The following is a 19,640-nucleotide window of genomic DNA, read 5'->3' on the forward strand; positions in this document are numbered from 1 at the left end:
CTGGGGAGAGAGAGAGAGAGAGAAAGAGAGAGATAGAGAAAGAGAGAGAATGAAGGCGGGAGAGAGAGAGAGTTAGAGAAAGAGAGAGAGAGAGAGAGACATTGAAACCGGTAAAGACATGCACAGCATCATTGTGAGCACCGGTTACAGTGATCCAGGTGCGCGGTACTTCCATGGGATCCTCGTGGAAAAAGTACATACATTTCATCATCTGACAGTGCGGCACAAATTGCCCGTCACGTATCAAATCAAAACCAAAAATGTTGCTCGTTAATGGAACTGTTAGGCACATCATTGTTTTTTATGGTTTTACATTTTCTGGAAAAGTCTGAGTTACTGTAAATGTAGAATGCTTAACAAAAAAAAAAACATACAATTAAAAAAAGAAAGGAAAAAAAATAACAGCTTTCAAAAGTCATTTTGGAATCACTGTCTTGTTAGTAACTCAACGATGTTACATAATGTGTGTGTGTGAGTGTGTATCTATGTGTTCATAATTTCTGTAGAACCGAGTGGTGATGCGAGTGAGTACTTGAGGTGTTTGAGGGTGGTGGCTGTGATTGGCTGACAGCCGTCCAATCAGATGCTCAGGTCTTTGGGGTTGTCCTTGTAGATGATCTTCTTGGGCTCGGGGAGAGCGACTGAGCGAGTGGTGTTGGTCTTGAGCGTGCTGTTGGTCATGAGCGTGCTGTTGGTCTTGAGCGTGCTGTTGGTCTTTGCCGAGCTGTAGTACTCTCTCACCTTCTCCGCTACGAAATTGTCGTCGTCCTCTTCGTCCTCCGAGTCGTACCTCCTGAAGCTCCTGACCGGGGAGATGTCACGTCCCAGGCTGCGGGCTCGGTACTGCGGCTCGGGGGTACTATCTCGGCTGGCGTAGCGCCCATTCCTCTCCGTCCTCTCGGGTGAACGCCCCCTCAGCAGCGAGCTGTACTTCTTGTAGGCTAAATCGGAGTCGGGGGTGCGCACTCTGGGCAAGCTGACGTCTCTGAAGGGGTCCCTCTGGTCGCGCGACGCCACGTCCCTCAGCAGGGTGTCCCCCCTGTAGGGTCTCTCCATGGCGGAGGCTTTCAGCAGCAGACTGTCGTCCGCGAACAGGCGCTCCTCCCTGCGCAGTGGCGGTAGCGCGGCCTCCCTGTTCAGGCGGTCCAGGGCCGGCGACTCGCGGAGGAAGCTGTCCTCAAGAGGGAAGCTGACTTCAGAAGCCTTGGGTGGCTCCCTCAATACGGTCTCGTCCATGCTGCCTCTGGGCTTCTCGTTGCTGCGGTTCGGTCTCTCTGGGGACCGGCGGTAGGGGTCTGAGGAATGGGCTCTGCGTCTGGTGGGGGAGTGGTGCCGAGAGCGGTGGGGGGACCTGTGGCGGTGAGGCGAGCGGTGAGGCGAGCGGTGTGGCGAGCGGTGAGGCGAGCGGTGAGGAGAGCGGTGAGGAGAGCGCTGGCGATGAGTGTGTTGACCGTGGCGTCTGTCGGGAGAGCGGCCGTGGCGGTGTCCCCCGTGACGGCTATCCAGGGTGTTTTCTGCACTGCGCGTCCGGCCGTGCGCCTTTTCAGGTGAACGGTGGCGGCTGCGGTGTTGCCCAGTGGTGTGGTGGCGGTCACCTCCCTTGTCATCCTTCTTCTTGAACAGCTTGCCCAAGTTCTTCCCCGTGGTCTTCCTCCCCTTGTATTTTCCCGTGCTGATTTTCTTGGCGGGGGAGCGGTGGCGGTTTTTGGAATGGTGGTGCTTGCCGGTGCCGGTGGTGTGGCGGGTCGGCTCCGTCTTGCTCCGGGATGGTTGTGGGGGTTCTGGTGGGTAGCTGGTCTCCGATGGCGCGTTGTCTGGGGGCAGGGTGCTCACTTCCGCAGCGTTTTGTAACCCTGAGGTTGGGTCGACTGCGCTGCTGTCGTTGGTGCTGCCTGTAACACAGTGTGACATACAGACGAGGGCACGGGGATCAAACATGCATCGAGACTCTCCTATCTGCTTTCACATTAACCATGCCGCATCACTGAGAACATTTCCAATGGAAGCCATTCTGATGTTAATGCCAGCAAAGATGGCTAGTAGTTAGATGGCACAACGACAGCCAAATGGTAAAACATTAGTGTAGCTTACACATGAGAATAAAAGGCAGTGACACAAAGGCAGCCAGTGCTTGAAGAGACTCGTTACCCACAACAAACCTGCTCCCAGGTCTACCCGGGATCACCTCTCTGAAGCAGAATGGGACTCTGCTGGTCGGGCGGCTGGACTGGAGGCTGGTTACAGTCAGAGTCAATGTGCTGCATGTTGATGAGGCTGTACTGATTAGCCATGCTCTTTCATGCGCTGTCATGATGCCTTAGACACTTTGTAAATGTTTAAAATGCTCAAGATGAGATCCAAAAACTATTGATGTGCTGCGGTGACAGGGTGTGCACTTTAGGTGGCATTTTACTAAGACAAGAAGAGTTCAATGTTCTGCACAATTTTACATAAATTTTGCCTTAAAGTGATAGTTCAAGTGTTTTGAAGTGGGGTTGTATGAGGTACTTTTCCATAGTCAGTGTATTATTTACAGTAGATGACACTTGGCACGCTCCCAGTTTGGAGAAACAGACAGGAGCACCGACACCGATGGAAAGCAATACAATGCTGTGGACGGGGACGGCAGAAAAACGTATTCAAGCCACCTAAAAATTTTTACATCTGTTAAGTGTACGCTACATTTAGAATATTTTCACTGCTTTATCTTGGCGTCAGACAGCAATTTCATTCTCCTTTCCGACGGGGAACTGAACTGAAAGTGAAATTTATCTATGCTCTCTCCAAAGCCAGCAGGCTCAGACGACATAAACAGTATAGATACGTTTCACCTTCAGTTCAGTTCACTGTCAGAAAATATTCTAAATATAGTGTACACTTATACCTAAGCGTAAACTTAAACGGATATTGATTTTGTTTCAGGTGGGCCTGTCTTTTAGGTGGCTTACATTCGTTTTTCTGCCGACCCCGTCCACAGCACTGTATCCCTTTGCTCCGGTTTCACTGCTCCTCTCAGTTTCTGTTTCTGTTACCTCATACAACCCCACTACAAAAACACCCAAACTATCCCTTTAAGGAAATTCCTCTGGTTTGTCTCACTGTAAAGTGCTCCAGGATGATGTCTTTTTGCAGGCCAACAAGGAAGTTAGCATCGCCCTGGTTCCCTCGACAAAAAGCCAATGGGATTTTTCCATTAGGTTTTGGATAATTGTATAAAATAAGCTCTGTGGCAAACAAACATTCATGAGACTTTCACGTTTTGTTCAGCAAGATAATCTCCACAAATGAACACCACTTTTATGATTTTTGAAGCGTGAATGCAATCGCCAGAAGTAAAAAGCTAACGTTAGGCTATAAACAAACTACACCACGGTCACATGAACGTGAGTATACACAACGAGGCTGTAAAGGCGGACGAGTCGGCGTGATGACGTTTAGTAGTCTCATTTAGCCACTTGTTAGCAACCGCCTTTTTTAAGACACAAAGGCTTCAAAATTCATGAGTGGGATATTTACTGACGTTTTTTTATATCGTAGAACAAAACGTTAAAATCTCTTCAGCTTGTGTTAACCACAGACCTTATTTCAGGCATCTCACTAAAACCCATTGACTTCCAGACGAGGGAACCAAAAGTGCTAAAGTACTAACTCATTACCGGGTTTTACGACTCATTCCTGTAGCACTCTGTATCATTTACATATGCAGCCACCACAACGCTTTGTTTATCAGATTCTTAGGTATAAATGTTACAGTCAATCTACCCAGTTCTACGTCTTCAGGTCTACATTTAACTGCAGGAATAAAACTAAAGCAGAAAACTAGCGATAACAAAGAGGATGTTCTTTGATGGTCTAAAGTAAGGCGAATATCTAAACTAATTAACAAGAACTCTGCATTTCACATTTGGACGTGTTGCCTAAAGGTTAAAGGGGAACACCACCTAAATTAAGAATTCCAGTATGTTATTTCTATGGCCGAGGAAAGTTCAATCAATATTTGTGAACATGAGTTACCCTCTCTCAAAGCCAGAAACCTAGTAAGTCTCAAACTTGTGATGTCATTGGGTATAAAGCCTAGAGCTGCTCCATAGACAATGAATGGGGAACTGATTTTTCTGAGTTTTCTTTTTTATACCCAAATGAGCTTTATTTTATCGTAGTGTTCTCAGTTACGGTTAGGGTTAGAAAATGTTCTCATATACTCAAAACATTCCTCTGGCCGCTCTTAGTGTTATCCAGAACATCCCTCCCTATTCCATGTCTATGGAGCAGCTCCACACTTCATACCCAATGATATCACAAGTTTGAGTTTTAGCACTCTGGACAGATTTGGGAGAGAGTTGTTCATGTTAACAGATATTGTTTGGACTGTCTTAAACCATAGGAATAACATGTATGAATTTTGAAAAAGGCCCTAGTTCCCCTTTAAATGCAACATATCCATAACAGCGGCTACGGCAGCGGCGGTACTGGCGATGTATTTTTTGGTGGATGGATTTGTATGTATGGAGTAGAGCATGGGCATGGGTGAGTTGAGGCCACACCACACAGAGATCAGGATGGCGAAAGGGCGAGACAGAGAGAGAAAGAAAGAAGTGGGAGGGAGAGCCGGACGACAGGGGAGGACAGTTACAAACCGTGGTCTGATTTTGGAGGACAGAGGCCTCCCCCATCTTGTCATTTCTCATACATGCAGTGAGATGGGGAACGACCATCCCTGAAGGAAGACAAGAGCCCAGCGCAATACGGGGAAAGAACAGAAAACAAAAGAGAAGAGCACAGGGTTTAGATCGCTAGGGGAACCCACTTGAAGGAAAGAAAAAGGAGAATTATTGTGTTGATTTTTCAATGAAAAAAAAAAGCGTGTTTATTTGATCATTGAGTCATTCAGAATAAAGAGACAGTCCAGGAAAATCACCCAAACCCCTTCAGTGGAACAGTTACAGAGAAAAGTCCTGGAGCCACACACACTCTGACACGCTAACCCACACACACACCTAAACATGTGGACATAGAAGCAGCAGAAACCCGAAACCAAAATAAAAAATATAAAGACAGTGAGACTCACACACCCACAACAACAGCGTATGAAGCAGTTTTACATTGCTGACAGAAAAAATCAAAAGAAATACTGGCAAGACTGTCAAAAAGGTTGTGCCAAACTAAAAAAAAGTACAAACAATGATCCAAAATATACAAGTTCACATGATGTCATATCGGTGCAGGTTAAGACGGCACATTCTTAGCGCAAATAAAAATTACACTGACGAACTTTTCAAGACAAAATGTATCTCCACTCAAAAACAAAAGAAAACATTTATGAAGACTCGTGGCTATCAATCAAAACTGGTCAATACGATAAAAAAAAAAACAAAGTTCCATAAATATTATGGAAAATAGACAATAGAAGGGAACAAAAAAAATCCAATTTACACTTTTGACAAGTTCATGCAGCAATAGACTTTTATCCATTAATATGTGGCTTCGATCATGGCTCTGTACACGGAACAAAAATACTTGTAAAAATGCCTCTATTCTTTTCATCACTGTACAAAAAACGTCTATATAATTGGACTTTTTTTTCTTTTCGAATGGGGATGGGTGGAGTTCCTATCGTCACAGCTTTTCAATGACATTAACAGTGTGGGTGCAAATAAAAAAATCCACGGATTAGTGAGTAATGTCAAGCACAGTATAGTGAGATTTTCCTCTTTGAAAATGGCAACAAAAAAAAAAAAGCATCAGACTGCCTTTTTTCTTCTCAATACAGTTCTCACTTAAAACCCTTAAGAGTTCAGTAGCTTACATTCACCTTCAATAAATATCATAAATACGTTTGTGTCACGTCCTAACCAGAGCTGCGAGATGTCCCGTTTTATCACGGGATGCCGAGGGGATCAAGTTTTTCCTCTAAATTAGTGTTTAATGAGGGTTCGGCGCCCTCAATACTCACGAGAAACACTGATTTTTTTCACTACTCTGGTCATTCAAAACCCTGTAAACAGTTTTCATGTAGCACTGGAATCAGACCCACCACCTCTCTGTAAAGTCCCAGCAGAGTGCGCTTTTGCTCAGTGGCCAGAAGGTGAAAAGTGACAGCGGGATGACATGGAAACTGAGAGCAGGTGACAGCAGGAGGGGGGGCGGCAACATCACCCAAGAGGAGCAACCTGCTCCACCCCCGAAATCCCAAAGCACCTCCACCAGAAAGAAGACCCAAGACCAAGCAAACCCCTTCCCCCTCCCTGGTGGGTTTGTCCCAGGGATGGGTGAAGGGTCCTGGGAGGGTAATACAGTTCGTTCCCCCTTCGACCCACCACCGTCCACCGGGTGTCCCCTGGCTCAGGGCGTGAAGATGGGGGAGAAGGGAATGTTTTCGTAGATTGACCCACCATATTCAGGCACAGAGCCATCACCCCTCTTGAGCACCAGATGGACGCGCCGGCCTCCACTCTTGATGAGCTCGATGGCTCGCGCGTGCTTCATGCCCTTGGTGCTCTCGCCATTGATCTCCAAGATTTCGTCGCCGACCTACGGGGGTAAAAAATGGAAGGAGACCAGGAAAGGAAAAAGGTGGGAGGATAGAGAAGAGTGACAAAGTGACAGGAGAAGATGGAGTGGGGATGGGGGGGGAGAAGAGGTGAATCAGAGGGGAAAAAAAGCCAGAAGAAGAGAGAGGAGACAGCGGAGCAAGGCAGAATGCAGAAAACAAGTGACAGCGGGGGAGAGAGTACACAAGAGGAAAGATGAGAGGCACGAAGGTTCAAAGGGAAACGATGACAGCAGAAGGGGAAGGGAAAGGGAGGACAGATTGAGGAGAAGTTATATATCGAATCCTCCGGAACGGTAAACCGCACAAAAGCAAAAAAATAATGTTTTCTATATCAACAGTTTCCAGAGAGGGCAAATTGTGTCGAAAAAGCAGCAGCTGTGACGCTGAGAGAGGAAAACTAGAGAGAGAGAGCGAGAGAGGGGAGGAAAATAGGAGCCAGAAGAAACACTTTTTGCTTCCCGGTTCTTTGCCTCCACGCCCCAAGTTATCTGACAGGGCTGTTGGCGCCGGGGGAATTCCTCTCTGGCAGAATATGGATCTCTCACTGACACCTCTCTCTGCCTCACAGAGCTGATACTATTAATACCTCTGCTAATAAGGTGCACAAACACAAATGTATACATCATACATGCACACCCACACACTTCCTAACTAGCGTATTAACATATATCAAAAACCTTATGGCTCACACCGCATATATCAACAGAGTCTCTGCATATGTCCCAAATACAACACATAGGGGAGAATCAATTAACCCCTCCCCATTGTTTATTCAATCAAGCAGCCCAGGGGAAGTGTCACTGACTTGTGCAATTAATCAAATTAAAGGTTAAATATTACAGTTTCATGACAGCTTGTATGAATGCCACTTCATGAGCTGGTAATTCTGCAATGTTTGCCTTGTGTTTTGATATTGCTACTCACACAATGAACCTCTTGTGTGCTGAAGCCTGGAGGCGACCGTGTTTGCACTCAGTGAAGCATAGCTTGCAGTAATTGGAGGGTACATTATGCACAAGCAATTATATTGATAGACAATATTATTCTGATGGCTGTTAAGTCCATGAGGCCGTATCGTCAGCTCCCTCCTCCCCTTGTTAATCAATGCAGTCAACTGTTTTAGAAATGCACCTGAGAATAGGGGATCATCATATCAGAATTAGTGGAGTAAATCTAATCACTTTTCAGACAAGTTGTTGTGCGGTAAGTGTAGAAATGTGCTGCACTGGCCATCCCTCAGATTTTGGTGTTTTTTCCAGACAAACTGAAGGATTAAGTGTTCCTTTGTGGGTTGAGAAAATTCTCCAACTTCTTAAATTAAATAAACCATTTAAAACCCAACTGGGATTATCTGAAAAATGCACTGTTACAAAACTGGAAACAAAGCAGTTCTTCTAAGCTCATGAAAAGTTGACACATGCAAATGTCTCTCATTCAGCTCATACATACTGTAACACTAGAGTCCTATTATTGTCCGCTTATTACTGTTGGTTCACATTTACAGTGATGACTAGCAAGTACTGCCCTGATCAAAGAAATCCCCCAGGTACGGTCCTCACACATGATAACACATAAAGCTATATGGCAGGATACAGAAGCTGCCAAAATAGAGTCAAATTAACTGAAACAGTTGAGGGAACTGTCCATTTGTGTGCCCATAATAAGCTAAAACAGTTAGGGATGCACCGATACCGGATCGGATATTGGCCCGATACTGATTCAAATAGCTGCATCGGGTATCGGTGAAAAAGGGGCCGATCTATTCAATTTGATTCTATGTTATAGACTGGAATTTGAATTAAAATTTTGACCAATTTGTTGCTGCATTAAAAAAAGGTTTACACTTAAATTATAATTCCTGTTCATTTTGAAGATTTTTTACAGAGTTGCTGGTGCATGATTTATTATTCTAATAATAAATAGGAAAGTTAGGAAAGCAATGTTTAAGTCAAGCCTGATGTTTCCTTACACATAAAAAAAATGATCCCAGTCACTTCCACACAGTGAGGCATACAGCTTAAACACTGGTATCGGCCGATACCCAAAGGCTAGGTGTATCTCTATCGGTATCGGAACTGAAGAAGTTGGATCGGTGCATCCCTAAAAACAGTTCAAATGGACAGCGGAGCCGTGGGGATCTATTGGGTGGAACCAAACGGTGCATCTATAATGTAATCCATTTGGAAAAATTCCAGTTACATAATGACTATTGCTATCACAGTTGCATATAACCTTTATTTAATAAAGTAATTCTAGTAGTATTGCATTTCCACAAAGTTGGGAGACTTGCGAGACACATTTTACTCTCTAGTATGGGTCAAGCGCCAAAAATGCTGGATCCTACAATTCCCACAATGGAACTCATTCTGTTAGACTTTCAAATTCCTCAGCTCTAGTTTGTAAAGCAGACTTTCCGTTGTAAATTTGTAGTCTCCAAGCCCCGAGCCGAGATAAACCCCTGATGAGGTCATAAAGGGTTATTTTCTCTTTAGACTTTATACAACTGTTTTCAGAGGCTGGGTTTTACTTCCTAGGATATTAAACTAAATGTATAAACTGAATGTGCAACTTTAAAGCTGCAGTTGGTAACTTTGAGCAGTGATTGACAGCTGCTTTAGAGACTGCTCGGCTCTGAATGGTTCACGTTGAAATCTTGCAAATGCCATTAGGAGCACTAGGAGGAGGCAGAGATCCATCCATCCATTATCTGTGACCGCTTATCCCATTCAGGGCCGAGGAGGGGCTGGAGCCGATCCCAGCTGACTATCACAGGACTGACACATAGAGACAGACATTCACGCTCGCATTCACACCTACGGGCAATTTAGAGTCAACAATTAACCTGCATGTCTTTGGACTGTGGGAGGAAACCGGATAACCCGGAGAAAACCCACGCTAACACGGGGAGAACATGCAAACCAAGCCGGGTTTGAACCTGCAACCCTCTTCCTGTTAGGCGACAGTGCTAACCACTGCACCACCAACTGCAGCTTAAACAACAAATAAAAGTTCCTGAGAAAAAGAAATGTCTGTCAACTTCTTTGTGTCTCAACGGGGCCTTATGTTTGGAAACATGAGATGATGTTTTGGTGTGTGAGTGCTGTTAGTACGCTGTGTGTCCGTACCCTCATCTTCCCGTTGCGGACAGCAGCTCCGTCCTCAGCTAGCCTCAACACGTACAGGTCCATGTTGTATTCTCTGCCTCCCCGCAGGCTGAAACCAAAGCCTTTGTTGTCTCGCTCCAGGTCCGCTGAGTAGAACTCAGCATCCTGATGGAGACAGACCACACACACACACACACACATGGAAAGAGAAGGAGGGAGAAAGACATATTTGCATCAAGGTTTGTGATTCAGATTTGAAGTGTGTGTGTGTGTGTGTGTGTGTGTGTGTGTGTGTGTGTGTGTGTGTGTGTGTGTGTGTCCTTTGAAGTGGGCTCCTATTTCGGGAGCATGGGACAAATGCCACCTTCAGGAAAGTCATTTAATAGGTGGGCCAGACTGTGTGTGTGTGTGTGTACATGCATATGCTCAGGTGTAAGGATGCTGAATTATTGATGCTTTGGGCTGTGGGTGGACAAAGGGAGAGGGCACAGATAGAGAGGGAGAAAGAGAGAGGGGCCGGGCAGCACAAGGACAGGCAGACAGCCACAGCAGCTCCTGTCTTCACGCCCTCCTAATCTCCTCTGCTGCAGGATCAATGCTATCTGCGCGAGCCATCTCCACACCGCCAGATTAATTCAGCAGTGAACACAGTGGACTGAGGGGTTACTTTGAAAGCAAACAGGCTTTCCTTAATGCAGGGACTCCGATAACGCCGGCAGGTAGACGAAAAAGGAATAATAAATAAATAAAAATGCACTCTGCTTGTCCTTGGGAAGGCGGCTGGCTACAGTATGTCGGTCGACGCATGAGGACGGAGGAGGAATGGGAACTAGAACAGCTGGATGTGGGTAGGAAGCTGACGGGATGGAGTGCAGATTGTTTGATGGAGACATGAAATGGACGGATGTATGAATGAAGCGACAGGTGAATGGATGACTGGAGCGTCCTTCCTTACCTGAGCTGAGACTTGTGTCGGGGGTTGTGGAGGAGGTCCAGGTGGTGCTTTGAATTCAAACGATTCCTGTTTTGGTTTGGTGTTGTTCCTGAAGCAGAAGGACAGCAGTCAGTGTCACATATTAAAGATCAAATCAGTGATTGAATGTGTTTCTGGCAGTTAAACGTATAATATGCAAGAATTAATGAAAAAACAATGTCAGGACTGAGACAAAAATAATCCCTCTCAATCATCACTTAAGTGTGTGGTGGTGTCTGTTTCTGCAGAGACCCTGCAGCCCTCTGCCTGTATTTTCTCTTTTCTTATTATTTTGCTTTACTCTGGATGCTTCTTGGCGTCTGCAAACAGCCTTTGTGCCCCAACATGGGGGTGTAACATCCAGCCAATAACGGCACGCAGGGTGTGCAGCAAGTTCAGTTGGTCAAATATCGCCGCTTTGTGGCGCGCCTCGGCTTCTTATACAGAGGCACAAGTCTCCACATACAACGCGGCCGTATGTCACGGATGAAAACGGGTTGTATTATGTGCATGTGCTCCTCTCTGTGCTGTGAGTGCAGCTATGATCTACTGTGTGTCTGTAGTTTAACGAGAGCAGCGCTGAGCCACAGCCAGCAGACAGGAAACATTCATTCAAAATCCGGCAACGCGGCACCTTCCCTCAGGATTTTGCGGAGTCAGTTTTATATTTATTTGTGTCTTAGAACGTAACTGCCATGAAACAATTAAAAAATAACGTTTTATTTCTCTGATTCGCCGCTTTGTTCTCACTAACGCCGCTCTCTCTCTTCAGTCTAAAGCTCGCTCGACCATCGTTGTTCTCTCTCTCTCCCTTGCTCGCTAGTTGAGCCGAGGAGGAGGAGGGCAAACTTTGAATGCTGTGTGTTTACAAACAGCAACCGACTACGGTTACATATTATACGTTTAATAATGAATTTAATCTGCAGATTTTTTACACTTTCTCTCTGAAAAAACTCAACATTTCTACTTCCTCTTTACAGCACTCTACTTGTTCTGTACTAAACACTCAGCGTGCCCCTTACCTGGCCTCGGGTGCAGCCTGTTGCTGAGGTGTGTGGGTGGTGGTTATAGTGGCAATCTTCTCCGCATTGGTCAACAAAGACGCATTTGATGACTCTGAGGAGGGTGAGAGAAGGTTAAGAAAGTTATTGCTTTTCATGTCAACCGGTGTAAGACATTTTTCACACAGTCCAAGAACCGTTTCTTCCTCACCGAGTACATTTTATTGACATTTGCTTTTTCCATACAGCTTCTAATTGAGTACTATATAAGAAAATACTCCAATGGAAGTGTCTCTAGAGTCCTGGTAGACTGTTTGATGGAAATAAATCCATATTTGACACGTGGAAGGTTTTCATTTCTCGGTGTGATCACTGGTGTCTATTCAGCAGCTGTCAAGCTACAAACATCAGCTGACCTACGGGCATCACCGGCTCCACCAGCCTCCAGGTTAATATTGTTTATATATATGCGATCAATCATTTTGTCATGCAGCTTGTTAAAATGTGTTTCTTTTCCAAAAGGTGTAAATCTTGGACTTGTCAGTTGTCACAGGAAACATGCACTCTTGCAGCCTCTTGGGACATAAACGCTCCTGGTTATTCTCTTCTCTCTCAACACTTATCAATGAATCACGCTGAGCTCTAACGACAAAAACCCATTACGTTATTCTAGCTGCATAAAGAAACCTCTCCTGTCCTTAACAACCTTATCTTTCTTGGCTAGTTACAGGTATCCTTTATTTGATTACACTCTCCTCTACGCCCCCTCTACTCGCTATTCCTCTCACGGTCACTTCCCCTCTCATCTATTCATCTCCTTCACCTCCACCGGTCCCCTTAGAGCCCGTTGGTTTAACTCTTCGATTGCCCCGTTGCCCACGAGGTACAAAGTCAACCAGTCGAGCTGCAGCGTGGGTGGGGCGAGGAGAAACCTTCTAGTTCTGGGTGTATGAGTGTGTCTGATGAATGATTCAGCTCGGCCTTCAGCATGGATACATCAGACCGGCACCCCCCCTTTTGGGGTGAAACAAACCCGATGCTCCCATAGTCTTCAATGCTATTTGACGTATGTTTGGATTGTAATTTTGACAAATTCGTATGCATTCATCTATTGTTAACCAAACGTTTGTTTTATACACGTGTCTAATAATTATTTTGCGATCTTGCCTGAACCTGAGCGTTCACCATACCTTAATAAATGAAGGTTGATCGCCGCCATGTCCCTTCAGTGTTCTCCTGTCCAACACAGTGGCCGGATATTGCTTATCCTGAGACTTCTACACATATTTCATTGAATCCCGTTAGGCTAAGTGTTGTCTGTACATAACCAACCTGTTAATAGCCAACTGTTTGATCTATAGGCTGAGATTTAGTTGGCTAGTCACTATCACCAGAATTATTTAGCCATTTACCACACTGACAGTGAATATTCCCGTATCGTATGTCCCTCAAATCTCAGTGAGACAGCCTTGGTTAACCCACAACAGCCTCGGCGATAACGCCATGCTGGTCTTCTCTATAGCTTGGAGCCATAAAGCCCCTCTATTACATATTTTTTAGGACATGGCAGGGGAACAAATCGGAGATCAGCGTTTTTTGGATTTATTGTTGGCGCAACCAACTACACAGCTACTCTTTGGCATGGCGTAATTACTATTTCCGGTTTGATTAAAGTAGATGACGTATTGCCGGTCTGATGTATACGAATCTGTGGCATCAACCGCAAACTGTGTAACAATCTCACGTATTTTCTGTTGCTCATTTCTCACTTTCACAGCCACAAACTTGTCCCCGTAAACCCTATTTCGCCCCTCCATCTGCTCATTTGCATTTACAACCCACTCCTTCCATTCTGCTGCCTCTCTCCATTTATCTCTCCTCCAACTGTTTTCTGTCTGGAAATTAAATCGAATAAGCTCTGTTTCTCCCTGTCTGTCTTTCCGTTCCGCTCACGACCCACTGCCTCCTTTCTCTCCTCTCACTCGCTTAAAAAACATTCACGAAAGAAAAAAAAAGGCACTGAGCTGTTTCTGTAATTTGTCTCTCTGGCCCTGGTAGTATGCCCTCTCGCCCTGAATGGACTGAGTTAGGAGGGAGAGCAGGTACGATCACAATGAGAAATTCAGGAGAGGGGAAGAGAAAGCAGGCAGGTGAAGAAAAGAGAGAAGAGATAAGAGAAGTGGAAGGGCTGTACTACACAATATACCCCAGGTTTTGCTAAAAAAAAAAAAGAGGCACATCACATCACCTCAGGCACGTCTGTCTCCTCGTACACAATAGGAAGCAATGAGGTGTGCTTGGTCTGCGCCTGCTGCAGAGACATAAGCTTTGATGGAGGCATTAGCTGTTTGTGCATGCATTACTGTGTGTGCACCAGCAGCAAGAGTTCCTGTTTTCCTTGTCACTGCAGTATCGAGCATCAGTCGCTACAAAACTCTGTTCCCACACGGGGGAGAGGCGAGCTCAATGGAAACCTGACTTCACCTTGGAAGAGCCTCTTGCGATGGTATTTATTCATGTCAGAAAAAGTTTAGACGAGATTGATCCACACAAAAATAGTCATGCTCAGTCATGTGCAAACAGAGGCAGAGAGAACAGTCACAATCTCTCCCTGCCACTCTCCGTGTCAGACAGCGTCTGTTTGTCTGACACATGCACATAAACACAAACCAGAAACTTTCCGATAAAGCATATCCAGTTATTTCTCCCCGACGCCTTCTCTCTCTCTTGCTCTCTCTGTGTGTGTCTTCTTGGCAGAGCAATTGTAGCTCACTGTTCTCATCAAGCGCTCGGCGGGAATAAAAAAAAACCCCTCTTCATCCATAAGAAGTGAGCCGGAAAGCAACGAGCGGCGGACAAATAGCTCCAATTTCTACCAGTGTGCAGGTTGACAGGGAGTATCGCCTTCCTCGCATACACACACAGACACACACACACACACTTAATTAAACGGCATTTGTGAAGCATGCCGGGGTGATCTGTCAGCACAAAGTAGCGAGAGCTCTCAGCTGCACAGCACAACATGCAATGTGCACAAACTTTTCCTTAAAACCACTTTGACAAAAAAGACACACCCATATATACAGAGGAAGTTCTGCATCTCTCTCTCTCTCTCTCTCTCTCTCTCACACACACACACACACACACGCATACCTATCTATCATCTTTAAAGTGTGGGCATGCCGAAGGCAGAAACGCAAAAGGCTGGGAAAGTTCCCAAATATTCCCAAAGAAGCAGTTCTGTCAACACTGCAGGGCTGATCCAGTCACTTTGAAAGCAAGTGAAGAAACAGCAAGCTTTATATAACACTACAGGCATACATAATAACCACTCAGGAAAGTGATGACTTGTCGTGCTCCTCAAATACACTCAGACTACGCAAAAAATGTATTGTTTGACTTCCATTAATACGCTATTGAGCAAAGCCACTTGCAATAATCTGCACTCCTACGGGGACAACCTTCATGAAAAAGCTTTAACTAAACAGTTTGGCTTATTATGAATATTTGTCAAAAGGCAACCGACTGAATGGGAAGGCACTTTTTAGCCCCATTAGTGCAACAGTTTATAAAGGGAATAGAGACTATTAAACAAATAAAATCACAAACTAGAGACCATGTTGTGATGAGATTACACCAGCTGCAACGCCAACTCAGGCCATGGTCTTGAAAGTCCCTAGTTCCCCACTTCCTACCCCACTACTTCCAGCACCCTGTGCTCAGACCACACCCATCTTCCAACTCTGCCTTCATTTTGATTTCAACTACACACCTGTAAAGTTTTGTGATTGCATCTTGCACAGTTGTGACGCTATCGTGGTGACGAACTCTGTCCACAATCAGACGGAGAGAAATATAAACACCTGGGTCAGTTGCATAAACTTAGTTTTAGACTAGTCTTGGTCTTAGATTGTCAGGTTAGACTGGTCTAATTAAGCCCGTCTGTTGCATAAATATTGAGACTGACTTCATTTGAGGAAGTTAAGTTAACCACCGCTCCCCCTGGCTAAGCCTGAGGTGAGAGCTTTGTTGCTATGGTAACAATCTGTTAGAACGTCAGTTAGTTAACTGTTTAACTGTTTATCCTTTTAATTAACTTTTAAATAACTATTTCAACTGTTTACCCATTACTTTAAGCTCATTTTTAGCTCACTATTTCAACTGTTTTCCCATAACGTTTTGGGATTTTTGTAACATATTCCTGATTGTTTCTGAATATCTTTAACGGTTCTAACAACCGTTGGATTTATGCCGTTTACCTTTTTCTGTTATTTCCTCCCATACTTGGTGTGGTGTCGCTGTTGCATCTGTCTATTTTTCTCTTCTGTGAAGTGTCTTATTTCACCCATAATGCATTGGGCAACAGGCTAGTCTTACATTAGTCACTCATAGGAAGGCTTTATGCAACAGGTACATTTAAGTGTCTATAGCAAGTCTGACTTAAAGTTATATTTAAGCAAAGGCTTAGTACTCAGAGCTGCTTCTGTGGTTCCCACTACAGCAGGTGTCTCTAGGACCACATCTTGCCATGATGACACACACAGCTGAATTATTATTATTATAATAATTCTAATAAACTATCTTGTAAAGTTTAGTCCTTCACTGTCATTTCTCTACTCACCATCTCCAGGAATGATGCGTAGTGTGACGGTGTTCCCGGCCTCCTTGATGAGGTTGACGATGTCAGAGTGGGACTTGTTGGTGATGGAGCAACTGTTCACGGCCAGGATGCGGTCGCCTACTTTCAGCTTCCCGCAGCGGTCTGCTGGGCTCCCCTCGATGATGCGCCCTATTTTGTGGGGCATGGCCACACATGCATTTCCAGCTATGGTCACCATTGATATGTTGTGATTCAGTGTGTGTGTGTGTGTGTGTGTGTGTGTGTGTGTGTGTGTTTGGAGAGAGAGAGAAGGGAAAGGAATGGGAAAGGAGTAGAAAAAGAGGATCAGAAGGTTAAGGGTTAATTCACCCACAGCCAGCCAAGCCGCAGTCACCGAGAGAAGCTGATCAGAAACACGACAGAATAAACTGCAAGCATTGGTAAAGAAATAAGAGCGTTAATTATTTTTTTCAAATTAATCATTGAAAAAATTAATCTTCCATTAGATTCTTCCTCCTCCTCCTCCTCTTCCCTCTCTATCTCATCCTCCTCTTATACGCAGAGCACCAAATTTCTAAAATGGGTATCATTATTATATATTTGCATGAGAGTCTCTCGGCAGCAGAGAGCTAATAATGAAAGAACCGTGTTGTGCCGTCATCAAACACCTGCACCCGCAGAAAGTTGGAGACGACAAACATACATCAGAGCTGACATATCACCAACTACCCTGAGGTCTCTCTGTTTCTCTTCCTCCATCTCTCTCCCTCTCTCTCTCTCTCTCTCTCTCTCTGTCTGCAGTCTGACATCAGTCACTGCAGAGAAAAGGAGCGTGCAATCACTCCTTTCCTTTCACCATCCTTTTCATTATAATTCATCTCTCCCTATAACCGCCTTCCTCTCTTTCATTCCACTACAAACTTGTCTAACCCTGACCTCTTTGCTGTCTTTTTAACTGAATCCAGCTGTAAACTATTGAGTGGAAAGTAGATGACGGAGAAAAAAAAAGGTGCTGTAGCGTTTCTCAACGAAATAAAGTGCTTCTCCAAACGGTATGTGTGGACGGTGTTTCATGCGGCCAATGGGTTTCCATTCGATTTTTACATGTCAGGTCAGATCAAATAAAGCTTATCTGCTGGCCCATGCGTCTGCATCTGACCAGAGCTTTGCCACTTTGAAAAGCCAACCTGGAAAGTTAAGCATTTTCAGGCCTTTTTTCAGTCCACCCACACTGACGGAGATAAGAGCACAGAGGAAAGTGGAATGCCATAACGGTGTAGGCAGGAAGCCATGGCAGTAGGGCAAAGAGTGCACTGCATAGAAAAGAGACTACTAGTTTGTAAAAAGCAAAGTCAATTTGAACAGCTTTGTATGTCGTGATGTGGGAGATCAAACCGTAAACACGGTAACATATGAGCTTTTTTTTAACAATGCAATGATTCCTCTATCAGCTAAGTGATGCAAGTGGTGATTTTGAGTCTCTCTGATCCAACGTTGTAATAAATAAATATTATTCACACCGATCAGTTCCACTATTTATCCTGCTTGCAGCACTACTTCTCATTAAGTTGTCATTAGGCTTTTAGTGCCACGGCAGAAGCCATTTAAGTTCAGCTGAATAATACAAATGCCTTATGTAAGTCCCACTTCACTTGTGATCAATTATAAAAGCCTTGTGTGAGTGTAGCAGCAGCAGCAGCAGCTGCGGGCGGAGAAAGGGTTTCAGTGTCTTGGTTTGACAGGCTCAGACGAAAATGAGAAAGAAGAAGCGCTTCTTTGAAGAGAGCTGGTATTGATCTGGTGGGACTGTAAATAGCCAGAATTGGCGCTGGTTGTCAGGCTATTTAGTGTTCAGTGGTTTTATGGATGATACAAAGGCAGCCCATAAAGAAGAGAGGAAGATAAAAGGCCCCGGCGATGAGGAGTGTGTGTGTGTGTTTTGCTGAGTGGAACTGATTTCTGTTATATTTGCATGCACAATCAACAACCGGAGATATTTTGTAACACATCTCTCACCGAAGGTGGTGCCGGCTTCGGGCCGCGACACCGAGGAGACGATGACGAAGCCGAATCCTTCGCTCTCGCCGCGGCGGATCTCCACGTCGTAGGGCTGCAAGGCGTTGGAGGGGGCGTTGGAGATGACGTTGGGGGGCTGAGAGGAGACGGGGGCGGCGACTGCCGAGGCGACCACGGCGTTGCCGCTTCCTCCCGCCCCTCCGCCCCCTCCCCCGCTGCCGATGCCGGAGGTGGAGCCGCTGCCAGAGCTCACGGTGTTGAGGGAGTTCTGGCTGCCCTGTGGAGTGCGCTTCCCGATCTCCTCCGTCAGGCTGGGCGCCTGGGTGCTGCTGTGGTGGGAGGAGGCCGGCGATGGAGGCACGTCTCCCTCTGCTTTAACTAGAGATGGCAGAGGAGGATAAGGTGAGGAAGATGCAGCAGATATAGAGTGAAGGGTGGGAGAGGAGAGGAAAGATTTATGGAAGGAATAAAGAGGAGCAAGGGAGGCGAGACAGAACAGATTGAGGAGACGACACGAGAAGACGGAGAAGAGAATGAAGACAAACAGATAAGTATAAGGCCAGACAGCGTTACATAAGACGTTGGGGAGATAATAAAAAGCAGAGTAAGACAGCAGTGCGTTGATATGACAACACAGCCAAAATATTACATCATCTGTACAATCTGAAAAAGATTGTAAATAAACACAGACAGTTTCTCTCCTAACGCAGCTAGTTTATGCTGATATGATAACAGACAGCTTGGGGAGAAGAGGCTCTCCAACAATCTCTTCTCTGATCTGTTTTGAACAAAAGATGAACTAAAGACGCGGGCCGACTGTCGTATCTGGACATTTCATTCTACATTTCATTTCCTGTACAGCTGCTCATGGAAGGCGACTCATATTCTCGACGCTCCGAGGCAGACGGGGTGCAGCAATGCACTAATGTCTGTCCGCTGTCGTCGGGCCGAAGGTTGACCACACTCTCCATCATATTTATGGGCCTTTCTTTATCGCCTGCTCAGGAGCAGGGTGGAGCTGAGCAGAGCGGTGGAACGGCAGTGATGGCGGGGGCGGGAGGGCATTTGATCGTGGTAGCGGCCGAGCGCTTCCAACCGATACACACCCAGACTATTACAGAGGAAGGTACTCTGCACATAGCAAGCAGGTCCCTGGGCCCCTGATTGAAGTGGGATCAAAATAAATGGGGCCCTTGGCGATATAAAGTACAAAGGAAATATGATTTTGTTGGCAAAATGGATTCATTTAAGGGTGGATTCATTATTTTGAGGTTTTTATATCATTCTGTAGCTTCCCAGCGGTGTATTCAAATCCAAACATTAAAATTTTGGTCAAAATCTGTATGCTTTAGTGTCAAAATGCTGTTTTCCCCAAGCCCTCCTAAAAACCTTT

The 19,640-nt window shown here is 45.3% G+C and overlaps 1 protein-coding gene across 1 annotated transcript in view; it reads right to left on the minus strand.

The window, feature by feature from the left end:
- Positions 1-1,791: 1,791 nt before the first annotated feature.
- The window catches only part of magi1b (membrane associated guanylate kinase, WW and PDZ domain containing 1b), a 173,423-nt gene continuing 155,574 nt past the window's right edge, over positions 1,792-19,640 (minus strand). The window contains 8 exon segments of the mRNA XM_037786085.1: positions 1,792-1,892; positions 4,638-4,717; positions 6,393-6,531; positions 9,679-9,822; positions 10,613-10,700; positions 11,653-11,746; positions 16,253-16,456; positions 18,248-18,625. Of these exon segments, the coding sequence (XP_037642013.1) occupies positions 1,830-1,892; positions 4,638-4,717; positions 6,393-6,531; positions 9,679-9,822; positions 10,613-10,700; positions 11,653-11,746; positions 16,253-16,456; positions 18,248-18,625 (1,190 nt within the window). The 3' untranslated portion in view covers positions 1,792-1,829.

The sequence above is a fragment of the Sebastes umbrosus genome, chromosome 1 (assembly GCF_015220745.1).
Source record: "Sebastes umbrosus isolate fSebUmb1 chromosome 1, fSebUmb1.pri, whole genome shotgun sequence".
Taxonomy (NCBI): Eukaryota; Metazoa; Chordata; class Actinopteri; order Perciformes; family Sebastidae; genus Sebastes; species Sebastes umbrosus.